The sequence below is a fragment of the Bombyx mori genome, chromosome 24, assembly GCF_030269925.1.
Source record: "Bombyx mori chromosome 24, ASM3026992v2".
Classification (NCBI taxonomy): Eukaryota; Metazoa; Arthropoda; class Insecta; order Lepidoptera; family Bombycidae; genus Bombyx; species Bombyx mori.
The window spans coordinates 7,396,145-7,413,782 of record NC_085130.1 but is presented as its reverse complement, the minus strand read 5'-3'; the positions used below and the strand labels follow the sequence as shown (position 1 = coordinate 7,413,782).

Here is a 17,638-nt window from a genome sequence, read left to right as displayed (position 1 = left end):
ATCTGCGAAGCACGGCTCTTGCTAGGGTTCGTGTTAGTAGCGTCGTCAGATTTGAGCCCCGTGAGCTCACCTACAAACGTTAGAGTGAAGCTGAAATAGCCTCTCAAGGCTATCAGCATTGATAGGAAGACAAAAGCTATTGATAGTGTGTAATCAAAATTACTTATACAGTATCAATTTTAAATTGGTTTCATATTATATATTACTGATAGTAGGACGTCTTGTGGGTCTGCACGAGTAGGTACCATCGCCCCGCCGGTTGCCGTGAAGCAGTCATGCATTTCGGTTTGAAGCAGTGAGATTGTGTGAAAAAAACTTAGACTTAGAACTGATATCTTAAGATGGGCGGCCGTATTAACGTTGTTGTCTATGGGCTCCGATAACCACTTAACACCAGATTTGCGGTAAGCTCTTCAATCTATCGAATCCATCAAAATATTTAATAAAAAAATCGCGTTTTTGTCATTTCAAATTTTTTTAAACGTGAAATTGAATCTTATTAATAGTTTCTTTTGATTATGGCTTACGAAAACTATTAAAAACTTTCGTTAAAGTTTTTTATTTATTGCTTAGACGAGTGGACGAGCTCACAGCCCACCTGATATTAAGTGGTTACTGGAGCCCATAGGCATCTACAACGTAAATGCGCCACACACCTTGAGATATAAATTCTAAGGTCTCAGTATAGTTACAACGGCTACCCCACCCTTCAAACCGAAACTCATTACTGCTTCACGGCAGAAATAGGCGGGGTGGTGGTACCTACCCGCACGGACTCATAAGAGGTCCTACCACCAGTAATTACGCAAATTAAAATTCATCGTCCATCTGGACTAATAAATACATATAAATTACGTGATTACCTCTTTAACTTGGTTCTTGGATCCCTTGATAGAGATTGTTTTGCGACAAAAAAAAAAAACAGGACCAGCCAATATCGGAGCACGCTATTCCATCGTCATTAAATGACTGCGTGCCGCATAATTTAGTTAATACTTAAAATTAACGAAAGGTTCATCGACCTTTTCGTGTGGCGTGATCGAATTTATGTCTACTTCTTATTTTTTATTTATTTATACGTTCTCTTTCCGTTCATTAAATTTAGTTTTAATCGTGAAGTTGATATTGTTGGAGTTTGGTACGATTTCGGGTTGTATTTTCACTATACGTGTCTTTTTTTTCTTCTCACCTTTGAGGGTAGACAAGCATTACTGATAGTGTATGGTCACGGTCTCTAAAAGACGTCAGCAATATCAGGGGCACAGCCAAGTCGCTGCCTACCATATCTCCACAATCGTCGTTTAAAGAAAGACATGTCTTGACGTTTAGAAAACATCAACAAGATAAGCTCATTCCAAAGCCAGTTGATGCGTGGCGAAAAATACCTCTGGAAACGCACTGAGGATGAACGCAGTGGTTGTAGGTTGTAAGTGTGAACTCTACTCCGATGGCGGACGGGGTTCAAACGAGGAGACAATCTCATAGGATTCCACAAATCACTTCCTATAGATGATACAGTACAAAACCACAGAGAGAACCGCATTAACTTATTGTAATAGCAGCGCCCGCCACCGGAGTTGAGCTCTGAAATGAACTTATTGGTCGTGTCCCTTGAATTCCAGGGTCCTGGGTCGAGGGACCAGGCTCCCTTGAATTCCAGGTTCGAAAAGCCCTCACTGGTGGGCCTGTGTCCCCCACATAGTCGATGTTCGTGAGCACAAAACGGAGCGTATACTCGCTGATCTCATTTTACTGGTGCTGAATATTATATTACGCCGGTAAGAGTAGCGTCATCTATCGCCGAATAACCGAACAACGAGAACATCTAGAACGCTCGAGAAGTACAACGCCATCTACTGTCAGATAGCGGAAACAAACACCGAATGTACTCGACTTGTGAGGATGTTCTCGACGATTCTAGAGATGTCGTATAGACTATAAAAGCGTTGCAGAGATGGCACGCAGTCAGTAATCAGAACTACTCGAAGCAAAACAGCGAACAGATCACCTGAAGCGAAGCGAAAGAAGTGAATTAAGAATTTTAAAGTGTTCTGTGAGTGTTTCTAAGTGCTAATACAGTTTTTAATTTGTACTTTCGTAGAATTTTTTTATCCCGAACCTTGAGAGGTTATTTCAGCTTCGCCCTAACGTGTGTAGGTGAGCTCACGGGGCTCAAACCTGACAACGTTGCTAACACGAACCCTAGCAAGAGCCGTGCTTCGCAGAATCTACCACCGAATCGGAAACGCGACCACTGAGAAGATCCGCCGAGATACTCAGTGGGCTGTGTCTGTGGGTTAATTTACTCGTCGAGTCCTTCGTCGCAAGCGACGGGTTCGACGAGAACGATGACCGGTGCTTGAGGTACCTAAAAGCACCTTTAATGGATCGGGAGGATCCAAAATGACGTGTTCCCACAGGCACCAACATTCGGACTGTTTCTGGCGCGAAGCAGTCACGCGTTCCCATTTGAAGGGTTATTTTATTTTATGATTGCAAAAATAAAGTTTCTCGGAATAATATTCAGACGTGACAACCCTAAATGCTCTAAGAGGCACGAAGAAAGTTTAACATAAAAGTTTATAGCAGCAGCATTGGGAGCAACCAACAATTCAAGACAAGAGAGACATACAAACAAACACAACAATGAATGTAACAACACATAATTCATTCGCAAGGTCGCCTAACACCGCACGATTTATGTAAATAAGGATGACACTGACCTTAGTTATCTTTTGATTGAATCTTTCCATTAAACATTAAAAAAACACATTCTAATTGTTGTTATTTTTTAAGTGAAACTTCTTTTGATGCGTTAAGAGTAAAATTAAGCTCGCGGCAGATTCGTTACGGCTAGAGAGAAAAGATACAATTTAGGACGAGCGAGAGTGAGAAAATAGACAGAGCGTCTCGCGAAACACTCGACCGTGGAGAGAGGAATTACAAAGCGAGATAGGCCGTTTCTCTTATACACAGCATTCCCTATTACCAGAGAAATTTGATTTAAGGATGAGAAATGAAGAAAACCAGAATACTACACGCTGCAAAAGACGTTTCACTTCCTTTACGTGCACCAAGTTGCACGCGCACCAAATTTTTTTTTTCAATAAAAATAAAAAAAACACATTCTGATTGTGTATTTTGTTTAATTGCTTAAGACGTGTGTACTCTCTTACGACATACCTGGTAATAGTTTGGTTACCGGAGATATCGCAATGCCAATACCGCCACCAGGACACATGAACTTTTATTTTAAATGAATAAGGGATTACAGGTGGCCCGGAAGCCTTTCCAGTTTCACCAGGACAAATAAGCGAGCAAAGGCTCAGCCAGTCACATGAGATCTGAGTATCAACTGTATTCCACCGTCAAAACGGAAACGCGTGACTGCTTCGTGGGAGGAATAGGCGTTTCTAACCAATGCCAGCTCGTCCTATGCCCTACTACGAGTAACTACGCAAAAGAATGCGCTAGATTAGTAGACGACCTCACGGACCGCCAGGAGATAAATTATGAGCTCTCGTCAAGAGTTTGGCGTACCATAAACTATTAATTTAGTTCCAGCCCTAGCTTCCAATACCGGACAAGAAAGTGGGCATATTGATTTACATAGTCTCAATATCGCGCAGTCTTTAGCTGGGAAGCTGAGCTCGATGAACACCCAAGGTTAAGTGGCTGTCTAAGCTGACAGATATCGCAAATAGAAAACCTTCAGGCATGAACTGTAACTAGTGGTGCCCGCAGTAGTCGAAATTCGACTATAATTTATTGGAATTGTAAGTTTGTACACTATTATGATTGTATTTTCAACGCCAAGACTACACTATAGAAAAATATTAATAAAGACAAACAATATTTAATCTATTCTCAATTTGACCACAGACGTCAAGAACAAAAGTTTGACAATAAATAAATAGTATACATACGTTTGTGTGTCAAACACATGGTAGTGTGTGTAATGTTTTCTTTATTGATTTAATGTATCTTTTATGCATTTTTTAAAGAAAATATTAGCGTTGTGTACTTCTTCTCTATATTCTCTATAAGTGTGGAAAATCTCATACTCCTCCGTCCGCGCAATTTACGTAAAAAGGGATACAAAGTTTTTGCTTCACGTATTAATATATAGATTCTCAACGGTATTACAACACAAGTAATCTTCGTAAATGGGCTGCATGGCGGATGGCGTTTGCGACAGCACTGAAAGAATTGAGGAGAGCAGATAACTCCACAATAAATGTGAATATCGTGGTGAGAAACCGTTGAAACTATGTCTGGGAACCGCAGAACGACGGTTGCATTTAAATTACCTAATTGTCTCCCGGCGTAATTTAATAAAAAGGGGTCCTAAGTGTGCCGTTGCGATGTCATCAACACTTGGTACGCACTTCAGGCCAAGCGAACGTACGCGTTCAGGCTTATTTTAATTGCACTGGATGTCGGTACAGAATAGCATCAATCATTACTGGTGGTAGGACCTCTTATGAGTCCGCGCGGGTAGGTACCACCGCTCTGCCTATTTCTGCCGTGAAGCAGTCATGCCTTTCGGTTTGAAGGGTGGGACAGCCGTTGTAACTATACTTGAGACCTTAGAACTTATATTTCAAGGTGGATGGCGCATTTATGTTGTAGATATCTATGGGCTCCAGTAACCACTTAGCACCAGGTGGGCTGTGAGCTCGTCCAACCATATAAGCAATAAAAAATAATAATAAAAGTGCGTTCCTATATAAATACCTTCTCCCCTTGATTTCTATTTTAAGTACTCTGCCGTCGCCCGGGGGAAGGGTTGGGGGGTGAGGTTATACCAATGCTGATATTTTTGCGACCTGTCAGGTCAGATTGGATGACGGTGACCACGTAATGTCACTTAAGGACTACAATAACGCCAGCTAAGTCGATAATCAAAGATGACGGTTTAACAAAACAAAGTAATTCATTAAAAAAATTAAAGGCAAACCATAATAATATAATTATTATAACGAGGGGTTGCAAGGGTATTTGTTTTAAGCGATATTTCGCTTAATACGCGACATTTATATTTGTAATTAAAGATCCGTTTTATTTGGTACTAGCGACCCGCCCTCGCTTCGCTTCGGAAACTGTAATTTATTATTGATTTCTCCACTATTTAATGGATGTTACTATACATATAAACCTTCCTTTTCAATCACTCTATCTATTAAAAAAAACCGCATCAAAATCCGTTGCGTAGTTTTAAAGTTTTAAGCATACATAGGGACAGAGAAAGCAACTTTGTTTTATACTATGTGGTGATTAGCATCAACGATTTGATGTTTTTAATTAAACTTCAATCAAGTTAACCCCATTCAAATAGCCGCAGAAGTTTTTTATTTATTCAGTAGTTTTCCAAATTTTACCCTTTAAATGGCTCTGTTAAACGAAATAGCCCTTTCATCCCTCAATATGTTTATCGACACGCACGGAGAGGTAGCCGATTATCGTATTACGTACATACATTGACAACGAAATGGTAATCACCGCCCGACTTGATTGATATACAAACTGGAAATACATTTGTATTTTTATTACGCTTTTATTAGCTTCAGACGTATGTATGTAACGGAATCTTTGAACATGATTTGACCTCATTCAAAACGTTGGCTTAACACGAAATTTGGTATACTTATTAAGGACCGATGACAATTCAATATAAAAAAATATTGAAGAACTTGAAATTCAACTAAAAAATGAAAAATAAATAATAGTTTAAAAAAACTAACAAAGTACGCTTTTATAGAAAATCCAACTAAAAAATAGAAATTAAATTTAAATAAATTTGAATTAAAAATAGTGTAAGAAAAAAATATTTTATTGTAAGAAGAGCGTGGGGTGCATGGTATCAGTAGTTATAAATATTTTATGAACAATTTTGGATTTTCTATAAAAACGTATTTTGTTAGTTTTCTTAAAATGTTAATTAGTACACATTTAAAACAATACTTTCGACTTAACTACAAAGCTCACATGAATAAAAAAATATAGCATAAAACAGCGACAACCCTAACGCGAAAGCGGAAACACAGGACCGCATTGCGAATTAAATTAAAACTGCATAGTGCCAACCCTAACCACCTTTTAACGTATATTAATTGTGAGAATAACGTTAAAGTATTGTACAAACGTATCGTTCTAAGCAGGCGTTAATTTGCTCGTAAATATATACCTGCTTGCTATTTCACTGAATAACCTGGAATAGGGTTGTACGGTAGTGTATATTCAAAAAAACATTACTCTTGGCCGAGTGGTCCTGGTCATCATGTAATAGAGAAAGTAGATGTGATGCGTCTCACGATGCTCGCTCATATTTTTGCTCATTACTTATAATATTTTGTCAAATGGAGTTTTAATTGTATGCGTCTTTATATTTCGCGTGTCGTAGAGTACACACGTGACGTCACAATAAGTGCGCCAATAACATTTTTATGTTAAATATTGGTGAAACAGAGCCATCGTTAGCTGCGATTCCCTTCAAATGGCATATCCATTGCTGGAATTTTTATTATTGCCTTTTTAGGCAGACGGAATACGAAGCATGCGCCTCCCTGATGGTGACTGGTTACCGTTGCTCATGATCGTCACCAACGGTAGGGATACAGCCAGACTGCTGCCTACCATTGAGTACTCCCCATAAATTTAGTGACCATTACCATTAGTGCTATTGAGTACCTACTTGGCTCTGGCCCTGGCATTGCTGACATCCATGAGCGACGGTAACCACTCACCCTCAGGTGGGCCGTATGCTCGTCAGCCTACAAGGGCAATAAAAAAAAGCACGTTTGAAGACATGTCATAGCCCTCAGCGAAGACCGAGGACGGAAGTTCAATCCAAAACAGGGCAATATGTGGTAAAAGTAACTTTGGAAACGTACTGTGGATAAACGCTGGATTTCTAGCTAGTATGGGGGAACTCTGCTCCGGTGACGAGCGGTGTGATGGTAAAAACGAGATGATGGGATTAGAGGATGGTTTACTATGGTGTAGGGTGGGGGCACAGCGTTGGTAGGGAACCACTATTGGACATGTAGATTCGGTTAGACATAACGATAAGTCTATGAGATTTGCTGATGTCCGTGAATTATATTGATAATTTTCTTACTGTGCGGCCGTAATTTTCGCAATGATTCAAAACTTTTTTCTTCGAGTATCCGCTCCCAAAAATGCTTTATCTATTTGTTTGATTTATTGTGGCGGTAGCCATCACAGGACACAAGATATTTTACAGATGCCTGAATCTCGCTTACGACATTTTCAAGATGTTTTTGCATATATACAAGTTCCGAACAACAACATTCGGACCGTCGGTCTACCGAGCAATATCACCCGCTCGGTGTAAGATCTTCCCTTTGTCGTAAATCTACGTTATCATCAACACGAGACTTTAAACCAACGATTAGATCATATAATGATGTAGCTTGTTTTTAGAGCGAAACCGTGCAGGGCCCAGTGACTCAGTGGCGGCGTGAGTCACGCAAACCGCGTTTCGGTTCGATTCCCGCACCGTCAATGCCAATGACAGGTGTCGGCGACCTTGTTTGAACTGTTGAATTTCGTATTTATATACAAAAAAGGAGTTTAGTCCTTTTAGTCGTCTGCCTACAAGGGCAATAAAAAAATTAAAAAAATTGCTCGCGCCATTTTGACAAAGCTGCACGACACGAGAACCCTCTCATCGTGGCCGCCGGTAACTACATAGCCGATCCTGCAAACCAAAAGATAAACAGTCGACGTCGCCCAAAACACGTCATCACGGATCCTTCCGATCCACTAACGGTGCTTTTAGGTACCTCAAGCACCGGTCATCGTTCTCGTCGAACCCGTCGCTTGCGAGGAAGGGCTCGGCGAGTAAATTCACCAACAGACACAGCCCACTGAATTTCTCGCCGCATCTTCTCAGTGGGTTGCGTTTGTAATCCGGTGATAGATTCTGCGAAGCACTGCTCTTGCTAGAGTTCGTGTTAGTAACATCGTCAAGTTTGAACCCCGTGAGCGCATCTACTAGCCCGGTGACGTTGACATGGTCTCTCTAAACCCTCAGCTTAGGTAGGAAGAAAAAGTTCTTTGCTATAACTGACCTGCCTCATTGGTTAAGCAGAGGCCCATTTAACGTAAACTATCTTCATAGTATAACCAGAAACCTCTGAGTTTAAACGACTGTCTCAGCGGTCCAATGGTTAATGATTCTAACTAATTGACCACAAAGACCATATTATAGTGGAAGTAAGTATGTTTGATTCATAAGCTACTGGGAGGGTTGTGATTCGATTAATGTTTCCGGCCAATATTACTTTGACAAACAGGTATCTTTGCTTTTTATTTGAGTGTTTAGTCTCTATATAATGTATCTTAGATTTATAACGTTCCCATAGGAACTGCTAGTTCATTTGCTTCTGATAATTATTATCATTGTTATAGGTACATATTTACACACTTTACACACATTCTACACTTTTTTGAATATCATCTCAAGAATATCACTTGATGTTGTTCATTAATAAATAGCTTATCATCTCTCGATTACAATTTCGGTTTGTTGCAGCATCCTGTTATCCTTCACATCCTTTCACAAAACAAACACAATTAGATAACATCAATTTACAGACCTATTTTTCAAATGTTCTATTGAACACAGGAATAAGTTATATTTTAGCGCAATATGATAAACATACATTTGTTAAAACTATATAGTCACATATGTAGCGCTGATGGCACTTAGATTGAATTCTTCAAATTATGCAATTTTATGGACAACTATTGTGTTTTTATTCAGTCAGACAACATCAACATTGATTAAAAAAACATTTATTCTTATGTGTGAGATAATTACTTAGTTTTCTTTGTCTGTTTTGGTCTTTACAGAATGTGTGCATATTGGGGTGTAAGTTCAATGTAACCAAAGGCTTTTTATAACCATGGTATCATAGTGTTGAGCCAAATTACAACTATTAATTACAATCACTATGTATTCTAAGCTTAGGTACATAAATGTTTAACCTACCAAAAGGAAAAACAAGAACAACATTGATGAGTAATAAATGGTTCTGAGCGTGTGTAAATTCACAAATATCACAACAACACAGGACTTATAATAAAATAGCTAGACGAGCACTAGGTAATCTAAGAAAAAAGTTTATTATATCAATAAAACATATGTAAAAGAGAAAATATATTATATTAGGTTAAAAATAAAGAAGTATTATGAGTGAATTTGAACATGTTTGTTTTACTTGAGAGAGCATAGGTGACTATTTTTATTTGAAGGACCTTTAAATACCGTGATAAAATGAGATACCACATAATTCCACTTTGTTTTCCCTACTTGTTCCCTGGTAACCGAGGTGGCTATTCTAGCTACACACGGACAGGTAGGGGAGCTCACAGGCTCAAGCTGAGAGAATTTACTAACACTAACCTTAGCACTAGCAGTATTTCACAGAATCTACTATGGATTCCAATCTAGACACACTGAGAAGATCCAGTGAGAAACTCAGTAGGTATCAATAAGTCTACTAATAACTAATTTCTTAAATCTAAATTATGAGTATGCAATAAACCAACGTCTGTTAAATGTTTGTTTATATAATTCCAAAAGTCTGCAAAGGGGATGGTAGTGATATTGTATACTTGTATACTTATCCCTTTATGTGAGGTAAATATCTAGGGTCAGCAGACTAAAGCACATAAGTCAAAAAACGCTACTTTACAGGAATTAAAAAAAACTATTTAGAACCTTATACATTAACAAACTTAATAATGTTTATTTGAATTATATAAGTCTATAACACTAACTTATTATTAAAATTAAATATTTTAAAGTAAATGTGATTATTTAATAATTAGATGACTTAAGTTATAAGGAACGCAATAATAGTATGAGTTAAGTGAAAAAGATCAACAATTAAGATATATATTATAATAATATAAGTGATAAATATAAATAACAACTTAATGTTTAATTAAAATTCTTCTTCTTCATCGAGTTCTAAAATATCTGGATCAGTATTTCGTAAAGTTTCCAACGTGGAAGACTTATTTAAAATTCATGGAAAATATCTAGTATTAAAGGGAGCAGCGAAATTAAATCTTTTTTTTTCTCGATGGATATGGGTAATGGCTGTATAGATATTATATCATCAGTTTGAGAACCCCCTATGGATGATCTCCTTTTCATAGCAACTGTCTTTATAAAATTGTCACTTTCATCTAACGGTTTCATTAAACATCCTCGGCAGACAGGTTCACGTTTACCATGCACAGTAAAAAAGTATTTTTATGTCTTCATTCTAAGCTTTTGCTTTTCAGGTTCAATAGCTCGTATTCTTTGCTTAGATTTATCTTGAATTTCCATTAAAGACGCCAAGTATACAGATCTTTTTGCATATGACCCCATTTGCCAATATTCTGTAAATATGGCATGCCTATCAGTTAAGGTATACGTTCTTTACATTTCATTCTGCAAACTCTTTCAAATTCAAAATCATTTATTTCAACTTAGATGTCAGTATAACACACTTGTTGAATGTCAAAATATAAATAACAATGTTAACTCTACCACCGGTTCCAAAAAAACCACAGTCCTGAGAAGAACTGGCGAAACAAACTCAGCGGCCTTTTTTGTTTGTTTTTTCTTAATTTTTTTTTTGCATAGTGCGATCTGATATACATTTCCCTTTAAAGTTTTGTATGCCTGTCCTAAGTTACGTATTTTGTTTCTCTCTTTTTATAGTACGTATACTCTTTTTTGGAGACACATTAAGATTCATTGAAATTTCATCACAAGTACTTGAACTCGATGTGATTGGAAGTCTCGGTAATTCATAACATGGATCTCGTACAGAGTCATCACTAGAGAAGTCAAGTACAGAATAGTATGTTAAACTACTGACTTGACCTGATGATGTTGACGGTATAGGATCGTCTACTACTAGGTTCTCTGTGTTCAAAACCGACTGCTGATTTACATTTTCTAAAAAAGGACAAGACCTATTTATAATGATATAATATTGATATAATTACGTAATTTGCAAATCATAATTTTGAAGATATGTGAAAATATACCTTCATTGCTTTCCAGATGAGTGGATAACACCATTTCAACGAATTTCTTGCCTCTTTGAATATTCATCTTAAATAATTAAAATACTTAAGCACTCACACACAACTAACCAACAAACTGTGCACAATCGACAACATTAGTAAATTAAAACCACTTACCGAAGTATTGTTTACGTTATAAATATTTTTAAGTAACCACTTTCTCTAAAGAAATGTTACATTTTGATGTTCTTTATAACATAAGTCAGACTTCTTACGTTAATAACTTTGTACTTATGGTGTTCCTTAGAACATAAGTCCAGTTATGTTTTTTAGTTCGTTTGATTATATTAGGATTTGATAAGGTTGATACAGAACGACGCTTGAATACGCCATGAAATACTTGAGTTTGACTTATGTGCTTTAGTCAGATTGTGTGTTGAGCAAAATGTAAACCGATGATGTAATAAAAAATAAATTGAAAATTTTGACTTATGTGCTTTAGTCTGCCGACCCTAGATATAATATGCACAAAAGGTAGAAAACTTACACATGTCTCTATAACAATAGTGATTATTATGAAAAACTTTTCTTAAAGTGTAAAGAACTCACAAGAGATGTTAGTTTGAATTTTGGTCCGTTTAAGCAAAACTAACAATATTATTAAAAAAGTAATTCTAGAGGAAGGAAAGGGTTGGACACTCCATCCTCATTAAGACAATTGTATTGTAATTCAGCTATCTAATTGGCTATGATCATGTCAGTATTATAATAATAATCTTCTTCCAACAATTACTGAAATTTTGTCTCAATTTACAGTTTTTTTTAATGTTCCCAGTTATTTGGTTTGTGAGAAAAGTTTGCACTGCAATTGTCCCAAATATCATGTATCTACCACAGTTGATTAATTTCGAACTTAATCCAAGGACGTTTTTTATCACTGTTCTTAATCCTGTGCTTAGGACAACAAAGGAATATAATGTTTCTTTCAACAAATTGTTTTTATTGTTTGGTAACTATGCATAATATCATAATGCATGCGTAATTGTGATCTTTCTAAATACCTATCAAGACGTAGATAAAAATACTGATAAATTCAGAAGGATTAAATGCAGTGGGTGTGATCTAAAACCCATGCTAAACTCTGACCTTGAGTTTAGCAGTGGACAAAAAAATCTACTACATTTAGGTAACTCGATAATTACTTTAAAACTATGAATTTTGAAATGAGTAATTAAGGGAAAAAATATGAATTAAATTGGGTTCATTCAAGCAAAATATATTGGGTGCATTTTTTACTTTTATTTCCATTTGTAATACCGCGGTATTGGGTTTCGTGTGATATGATTCGAGGTATAGTGGTATAAATAGAGCTTTCAGAAGGCCCCCTACCTTGTATACATCGCCATAGGTTCCAGAACCGATCCTCTGCACCAATTCATACTCATCTTGGGGATTTCTACGAGATATATCTGAGCTCAAAACTCCACCACTATGCGCCATAATCACTATACAACACTAATATGACATTTATTTACACTTTAATCTCATTATTCACATAATTATTGACACAAAAGTCTTGAAATTAATTATTTTCTAACACAAAACTCGACATCGTTTGACGTTTGCCACAGTGCCATTTCAGAGTTACCAGATTTCAGCTATGAAAACTTCTACTCTCCCTCATGTGTAGCTTAAAAAATAAATTACTAAAACACTACTGTCTCTAATAAACTTACATGTATGTATAGTATTAAGTGCTCGGTTAATTAGTCGGTTAAAAACCAGGTGGGTCATAAGCTCGTAAGTAGTTAACTGTGGTAGTAATATACGTAACGTACATATTATTTATTAGGTACCTCTTCAGGAACATTAGCACATAATAATATGTACGTTTTATTTATTTATTATTATTTATATATTTAACTGTACGCTAAAAGGGTACATATGTGGACTTTTTTTATTTCAGGGCCCTGCTAGTATTCTTAATTTATTAGAAATAAAAAACAAGGAATATTAAGTACAATATATTAAAGCTTTAATATATAGCGATTAATTTCACTTGTTGTAACATAACCGTAATTATTGTACTTGTACTATTCAGAAATGGACAGTACGTATCAACTGTCTTTGGAAATAACTTTAGATGAGGACTGTGGTTGCAGTTAGTAAGTATTAATTATGTTCCCGTTGCGTCTGATGGGAAACGGAATTAACGGATTATCTCAAGCCAATCTCCAAAGTATCGTCTGTGAAAAATATTGTATGAAAAATTGTTCTGTGTACTCAAAGTGAAATCAGGATTTTTAAGAATCTAAGCAGTCTTCTTTGGTGTACTGAAGCAAGCTTCAAGCTTCAAGGTCAGGACTTAGCACTTGATATTAACGGTCCAGAAATGGGAAAGTTAATTGAAACAAGGCTGAATATGCAGTTTTTATAGCCCAATCCTTTTCTAGGTTCCACCTCCCGAATGACTACTGTACTGTGTAATTAAACTTGATCGTCAGTTATTGCCATGGTGTTAGATTGCGGCTTGAGCTCATAAGCAACACTGTATGAAGGATTTTACATCTGTGCTTTTTAATAACATTGCGTGAATGAAGTTCATTCACCAATTAAAATAAATAAGTAAATAAAACTAAATTATAATGTTAAAATGGTATATTTATTACAATCCAATATCTCCGGTCGGCATTCGTTTAACTTCATACAAAATTTATTTAACGCCGACACACGCACACAACTAACACTTTTATTATAAAATTATATAATCTTTTGGTACATTCCATATTAAGTGCACTTTATAACAATTACCACGAGGCTACTCCAGCATTTATTTAATTTAAGCGAACGGAAATTCAAAATTTCCTATGCTCGCATTGTTTTGGTTGCGAGAGTATCATTAAACCATTTTCCAAAATACCTGAGAATTGCTTCCAAATTTCAGATATTTAAGAAAAAAAAAATGGTAACACAGAGCAGCCATTTTTAATTTCTTTTATAAATTCAAAATTCATACATAGGTACATTTTTCAATATATTCACTGAGCCGTGTGTACCTGAAATGTTTCCTTAATCGATCCGTTCATAATTATATCAACGACAGATAGAGCTCTTAAATGTTTAATAAATTTGCATAATGTGTTAAAATAACAATGCAACAAATCGATTTTCGAAAACTCTTCAAGCACGTCACTATAAACGTTTTGTTCACGAAATGCATTACAATTATAAAACTTTGAACAAAGCAACGATACCAAACAACATTTATATTATGAAAATCAACACGCAGCCTTTTGAAATTTATTATAATACATGTTTCCATTAATTTTGATTCAATAATTTATTCTTATAAACTTTTTTTTCTTTTCTATGAAACCATTGTTTTCATGTTATTACAGTTCTTTTTAGAATTACATTGTAGGGACCAATATTTTTTTAAATTAAAAATTTTTTTTAGCCGATATAACAACATTGGGTCCAAAGTTTCACAATAACAAAGCAAGACGTTGGCAAATCGATTTTTTTTTTTTCGAAATAATCGAATCAACAGGAATAATTCATTTCAATATGTAAATACTATTTTTCATTTTCACTATGTTCCTTTTAATGTATATATATATATATATATATATATATATATATATAAATGTATCGTTTACATCGATATTATTTGTACTACACGCTACTCAAATATTTACAATGAAGTGAAACAAACGTCGAAAGAAAAACAATTATTTGGTCGAAGCGATAATTGATAAGATTCCGATAATTTTCACTCTCACTAACAACGTACATATTCGTGGCCATGAATTATATATAATTTAAAAATAGACATCTCGTACCATCGATTCACGCGTATCACTTTGTATTTAAACAAATCGATTTTAACAGATACCAATCTTATTTCGAACTATGGGCGTATTCTCGTTCGACATTTTCTAGTTTTAAACATTACGTTCCGAAACATGCTTTGGCACTTTCAACGCAATCGTTTTTTTCTTTTTTTTTCTATTAATATATTTTTTTTAATTTTTGGAAGATACAGAATCAATATACCAAACTTTCAAATTTTTTTTTTAAACTTTTCCTCTTTTATAAACTTTCTGTTTAATGAGCCGCCTCGTCGGATCCACGAGAACAATAATAAACTCTAGATCTACGAACAAAGTATTCCTATGTCCACCCGACCGAGGCCCCAGAACAACGAAAAGAAAATTCTATCTATTATTAATCTAGTACAAACAAATATACACACACAAACAACCTAAACTTCGTACTTTATATTGATATAATCAATCGTGAAAAGAGATCTGTATTATTTTTTACCAACGGACACATTTTTTGATATTTTTTTTTGTTTAGATATGAAAAAATAATTTTATTAGTTATACAAATATTAAAAAATTAGGTTAAATTTTTCGTTTCATTATCTAAGTGGTCGATCACACAAAAACACCGATAAATCTTACGGTCACTCATGAACATATTATGATATCTAAGATGGTGCATAGTAAAATTATATATCACGAAAACAAAAATTATCTAAGAAAACCCTAAAAATCTCGTTAAGCTATTTCCTTCTTCAAACAGTCGCTTAATGAAATGATCAAAAAAATGAGTGTTAAAAAATGACATCTGTCAAAACTATCACATCACACCGTTCGGACTATAATTATATAATAATAATAATAATACATAATAATAATTAATTATTTTATCTACTAATTCAAAATACAATTAACTTTTTTTTTAATCCTGTTACAATCTAATGGTAATTATAGCGAAAAGAAAAAGAAAACCTTATAAATTAATAGTAACATTAAATAAAAAGGATTAAAAAAATAATTATTATTAAAAAATAAAACAGTTAATCCAACTAATCGAGACGCTAACTGCTTCACGAAGGTATCATCATAAAATTATTATTATTCAACTTGAATATTTGACTCGGAGACGGAAATTTGAAGTGATCTTTCTATCTGATAATTTGCATCAAAATATCTGAACGGCAACAAAGAATTATCATAAAAACTGTCAAAACAATCAAGAGATAAGTATAAAATCATTTACATGTGGTACCATCTTAGAAAGATAAAATGAACACTGAATTGCACACTTCGGTCAATGTCCCTCTCCCGGTCAAATATTCCAATCAACAATTGTTTAATTAATTTTCAATAAATAATTTCCACCGTTAATTTACTAAGCGCGAACGAAGCGTCCTCCGTTGAATTGCATCACTATTTATTTATGTATTTTCTTTTTGGAATTTGAGGTTATCTGACGCCATATTGGAATATCAACACTCTATGATTCTCTATACATTAACAATTGGCGGTTTTTTTTCTTTTTCAAATCGTTTCACCGTCTGTTCCCGCGCGATCTCGTCGACCTGACGGGCGTCTTTTTGGCCTTGCTCGCGCCGTTCGCGTTCCTGCGAGATTTCGCTTTGGTACTGCTCTTGATGGATTTAGTGCTCTCGACGGAGTCCACGCGGCGCTCTGACTCGAACGAGAACGCCGGCACGATGCTCTTCACTTCCGAAGGCGAGAGGCTGACCTCCAGCCGTCGCTTCCTGGACCTCGTCATGCGCATCTGATCTTCCTGTTGATTCAAGGTCAAAGTTTCCTTTTTCTTCGCTTTGATCGTTTTGCGTTCGCTGGCTTGCCTCGTGGCGCGTCCGTTCTGCCCCTTCTCCCTGAGCACCGGCTTGGTTATCTCCTCGTATTTCCTCTTGCGAGTGACGCGGACCGTTTTTTCGTTCTCTATCGACTCCTTGGTGACTCTACCGTCGGCTTTGCCTCGCTTCTCAACCACGGGAGTGGCGGGGGTGCTTCTCTTGCCGCGACTGCGCAATTGCCTCTCGTTGGCCTCTGGCGCGTCGACTTTTCTCCTCTTGCGCGGCACGGGGGAGTCCTTGGACTTCTTCGCTCGCACTTTCGGGAAGGCGACCTGGGTGCCGTCCAGACCTTTATGGCTCTCGATGTAGATGTAGTCGTCCAGCTTGGACCTGGTCTTGGCGTAGGTCTTCTCGACCGGCTTGACTGGGGGCACGTCCTCGAAGTTGGGCTCGGCGGTGTCGTGCACGGGCGTGTCCTGGGTGTTGGCCCGGATGAGCGCCACGTCGTCCTCGATCGAGCTCCGGTCCGTCCTGTGCTTGAGGCTGTTGATAGTCTCGATGAGCGAGGCCTCGCCGTCCTGGTCCCCGGATGGCCCGGGCTCGGAGCTGGACTTGCGCGGTTTGTTCTTGTTCCGGCGTTTGTACAGGTCCGCCTTGGTCATGTCCTGGGAAATATCAAATTGTTTGTATAGTCGTTATATGTTAACATTTTGTGCTCCGAGTGATTCTGTATTTTTTTTTGGAGGATTTTTGGAAATTTGTGTTTAGTGATCAAAGATTCCGTTCATAGACAGATATAGGTGTGTGTAGCTATTGATAGTGCGTAATCAAAATTATTTATACAGTATCTATTTTAAATTGGTTTAATCTATTATGGTATGACGTCTTGTGAGTCCGCACGAGTAGGTACCACCACCCCGGCTTTTTTTATTGCTTAGATGGGTGGACGAGCACACAGCC

The 17,638-nt window shown here is 36.5% G+C and overlaps 2 protein-coding genes and 1 long non-coding RNA gene across 7 annotated transcripts in view; all 3 read right to left on the bottom strand.

The window, feature by feature from the left end:
* The window catches only part of LOC101746832 (mitogen-activated protein kinase kinase kinase kinase 5), a 50,449-nt gene extending 37,741 nt beyond the window's left edge, over nucleotides 1-12,708 (bottom strand). For 2 of the 4 annotated variants that reach the window (XM_038019699.2, XM_038019700.2), the window contains exon 1: nucleotides 12,448-12,708. In XM_038019699.2, the coding sequence (XP_037875627.1) occupies nucleotides 12,448-12,558 (111 nt within the window). In that variant the 5' untranslated portion in view covers nucleotides 12,559-12,708. The remainder of the gene's footprint in view (nucleotides 1-12,447) is intronic. The other 2 variants (XM_062675694.1, XM_062675695.1) reach the window with 1 other exon arrangement.
* On the bottom strand, nucleotides 10,186-11,420 carry LOC134201252 (uncharacterized). The gene is made up of 2 exons (XR_009976457.1): nucleotides 11,080-11,420; nucleotides 10,186-10,987 (listed from the first exon to the last, which is right to left on the bottom strand). It is a non-coding gene; the product is annotated as an uncharacterized LOC134201252 (long non-coding RNA).
* Nucleotides 12,709-13,698: 990 nt separating the features above from the next.
* LOC101741339 (ribosomal protein S6 kinase alpha-5) overlaps nucleotides 13,699-17,638 on the bottom strand; it is a 136,446-nt gene continuing 132,506 nt past the window's right edge. For both annotated transcript variants that reach the window (XM_004923094.5, XM_004923095.5), the window contains exon 18: nucleotides 13,699-17,343. In XM_004923094.5, coding sequence (XP_004923151.1) covers nucleotides 16,420-17,343 — 924 coding nt within the window. In that variant the 3' untranslated portion in view covers nucleotides 13,699-16,419. The remainder of the gene's footprint in view (nucleotides 17,344-17,638) is intronic.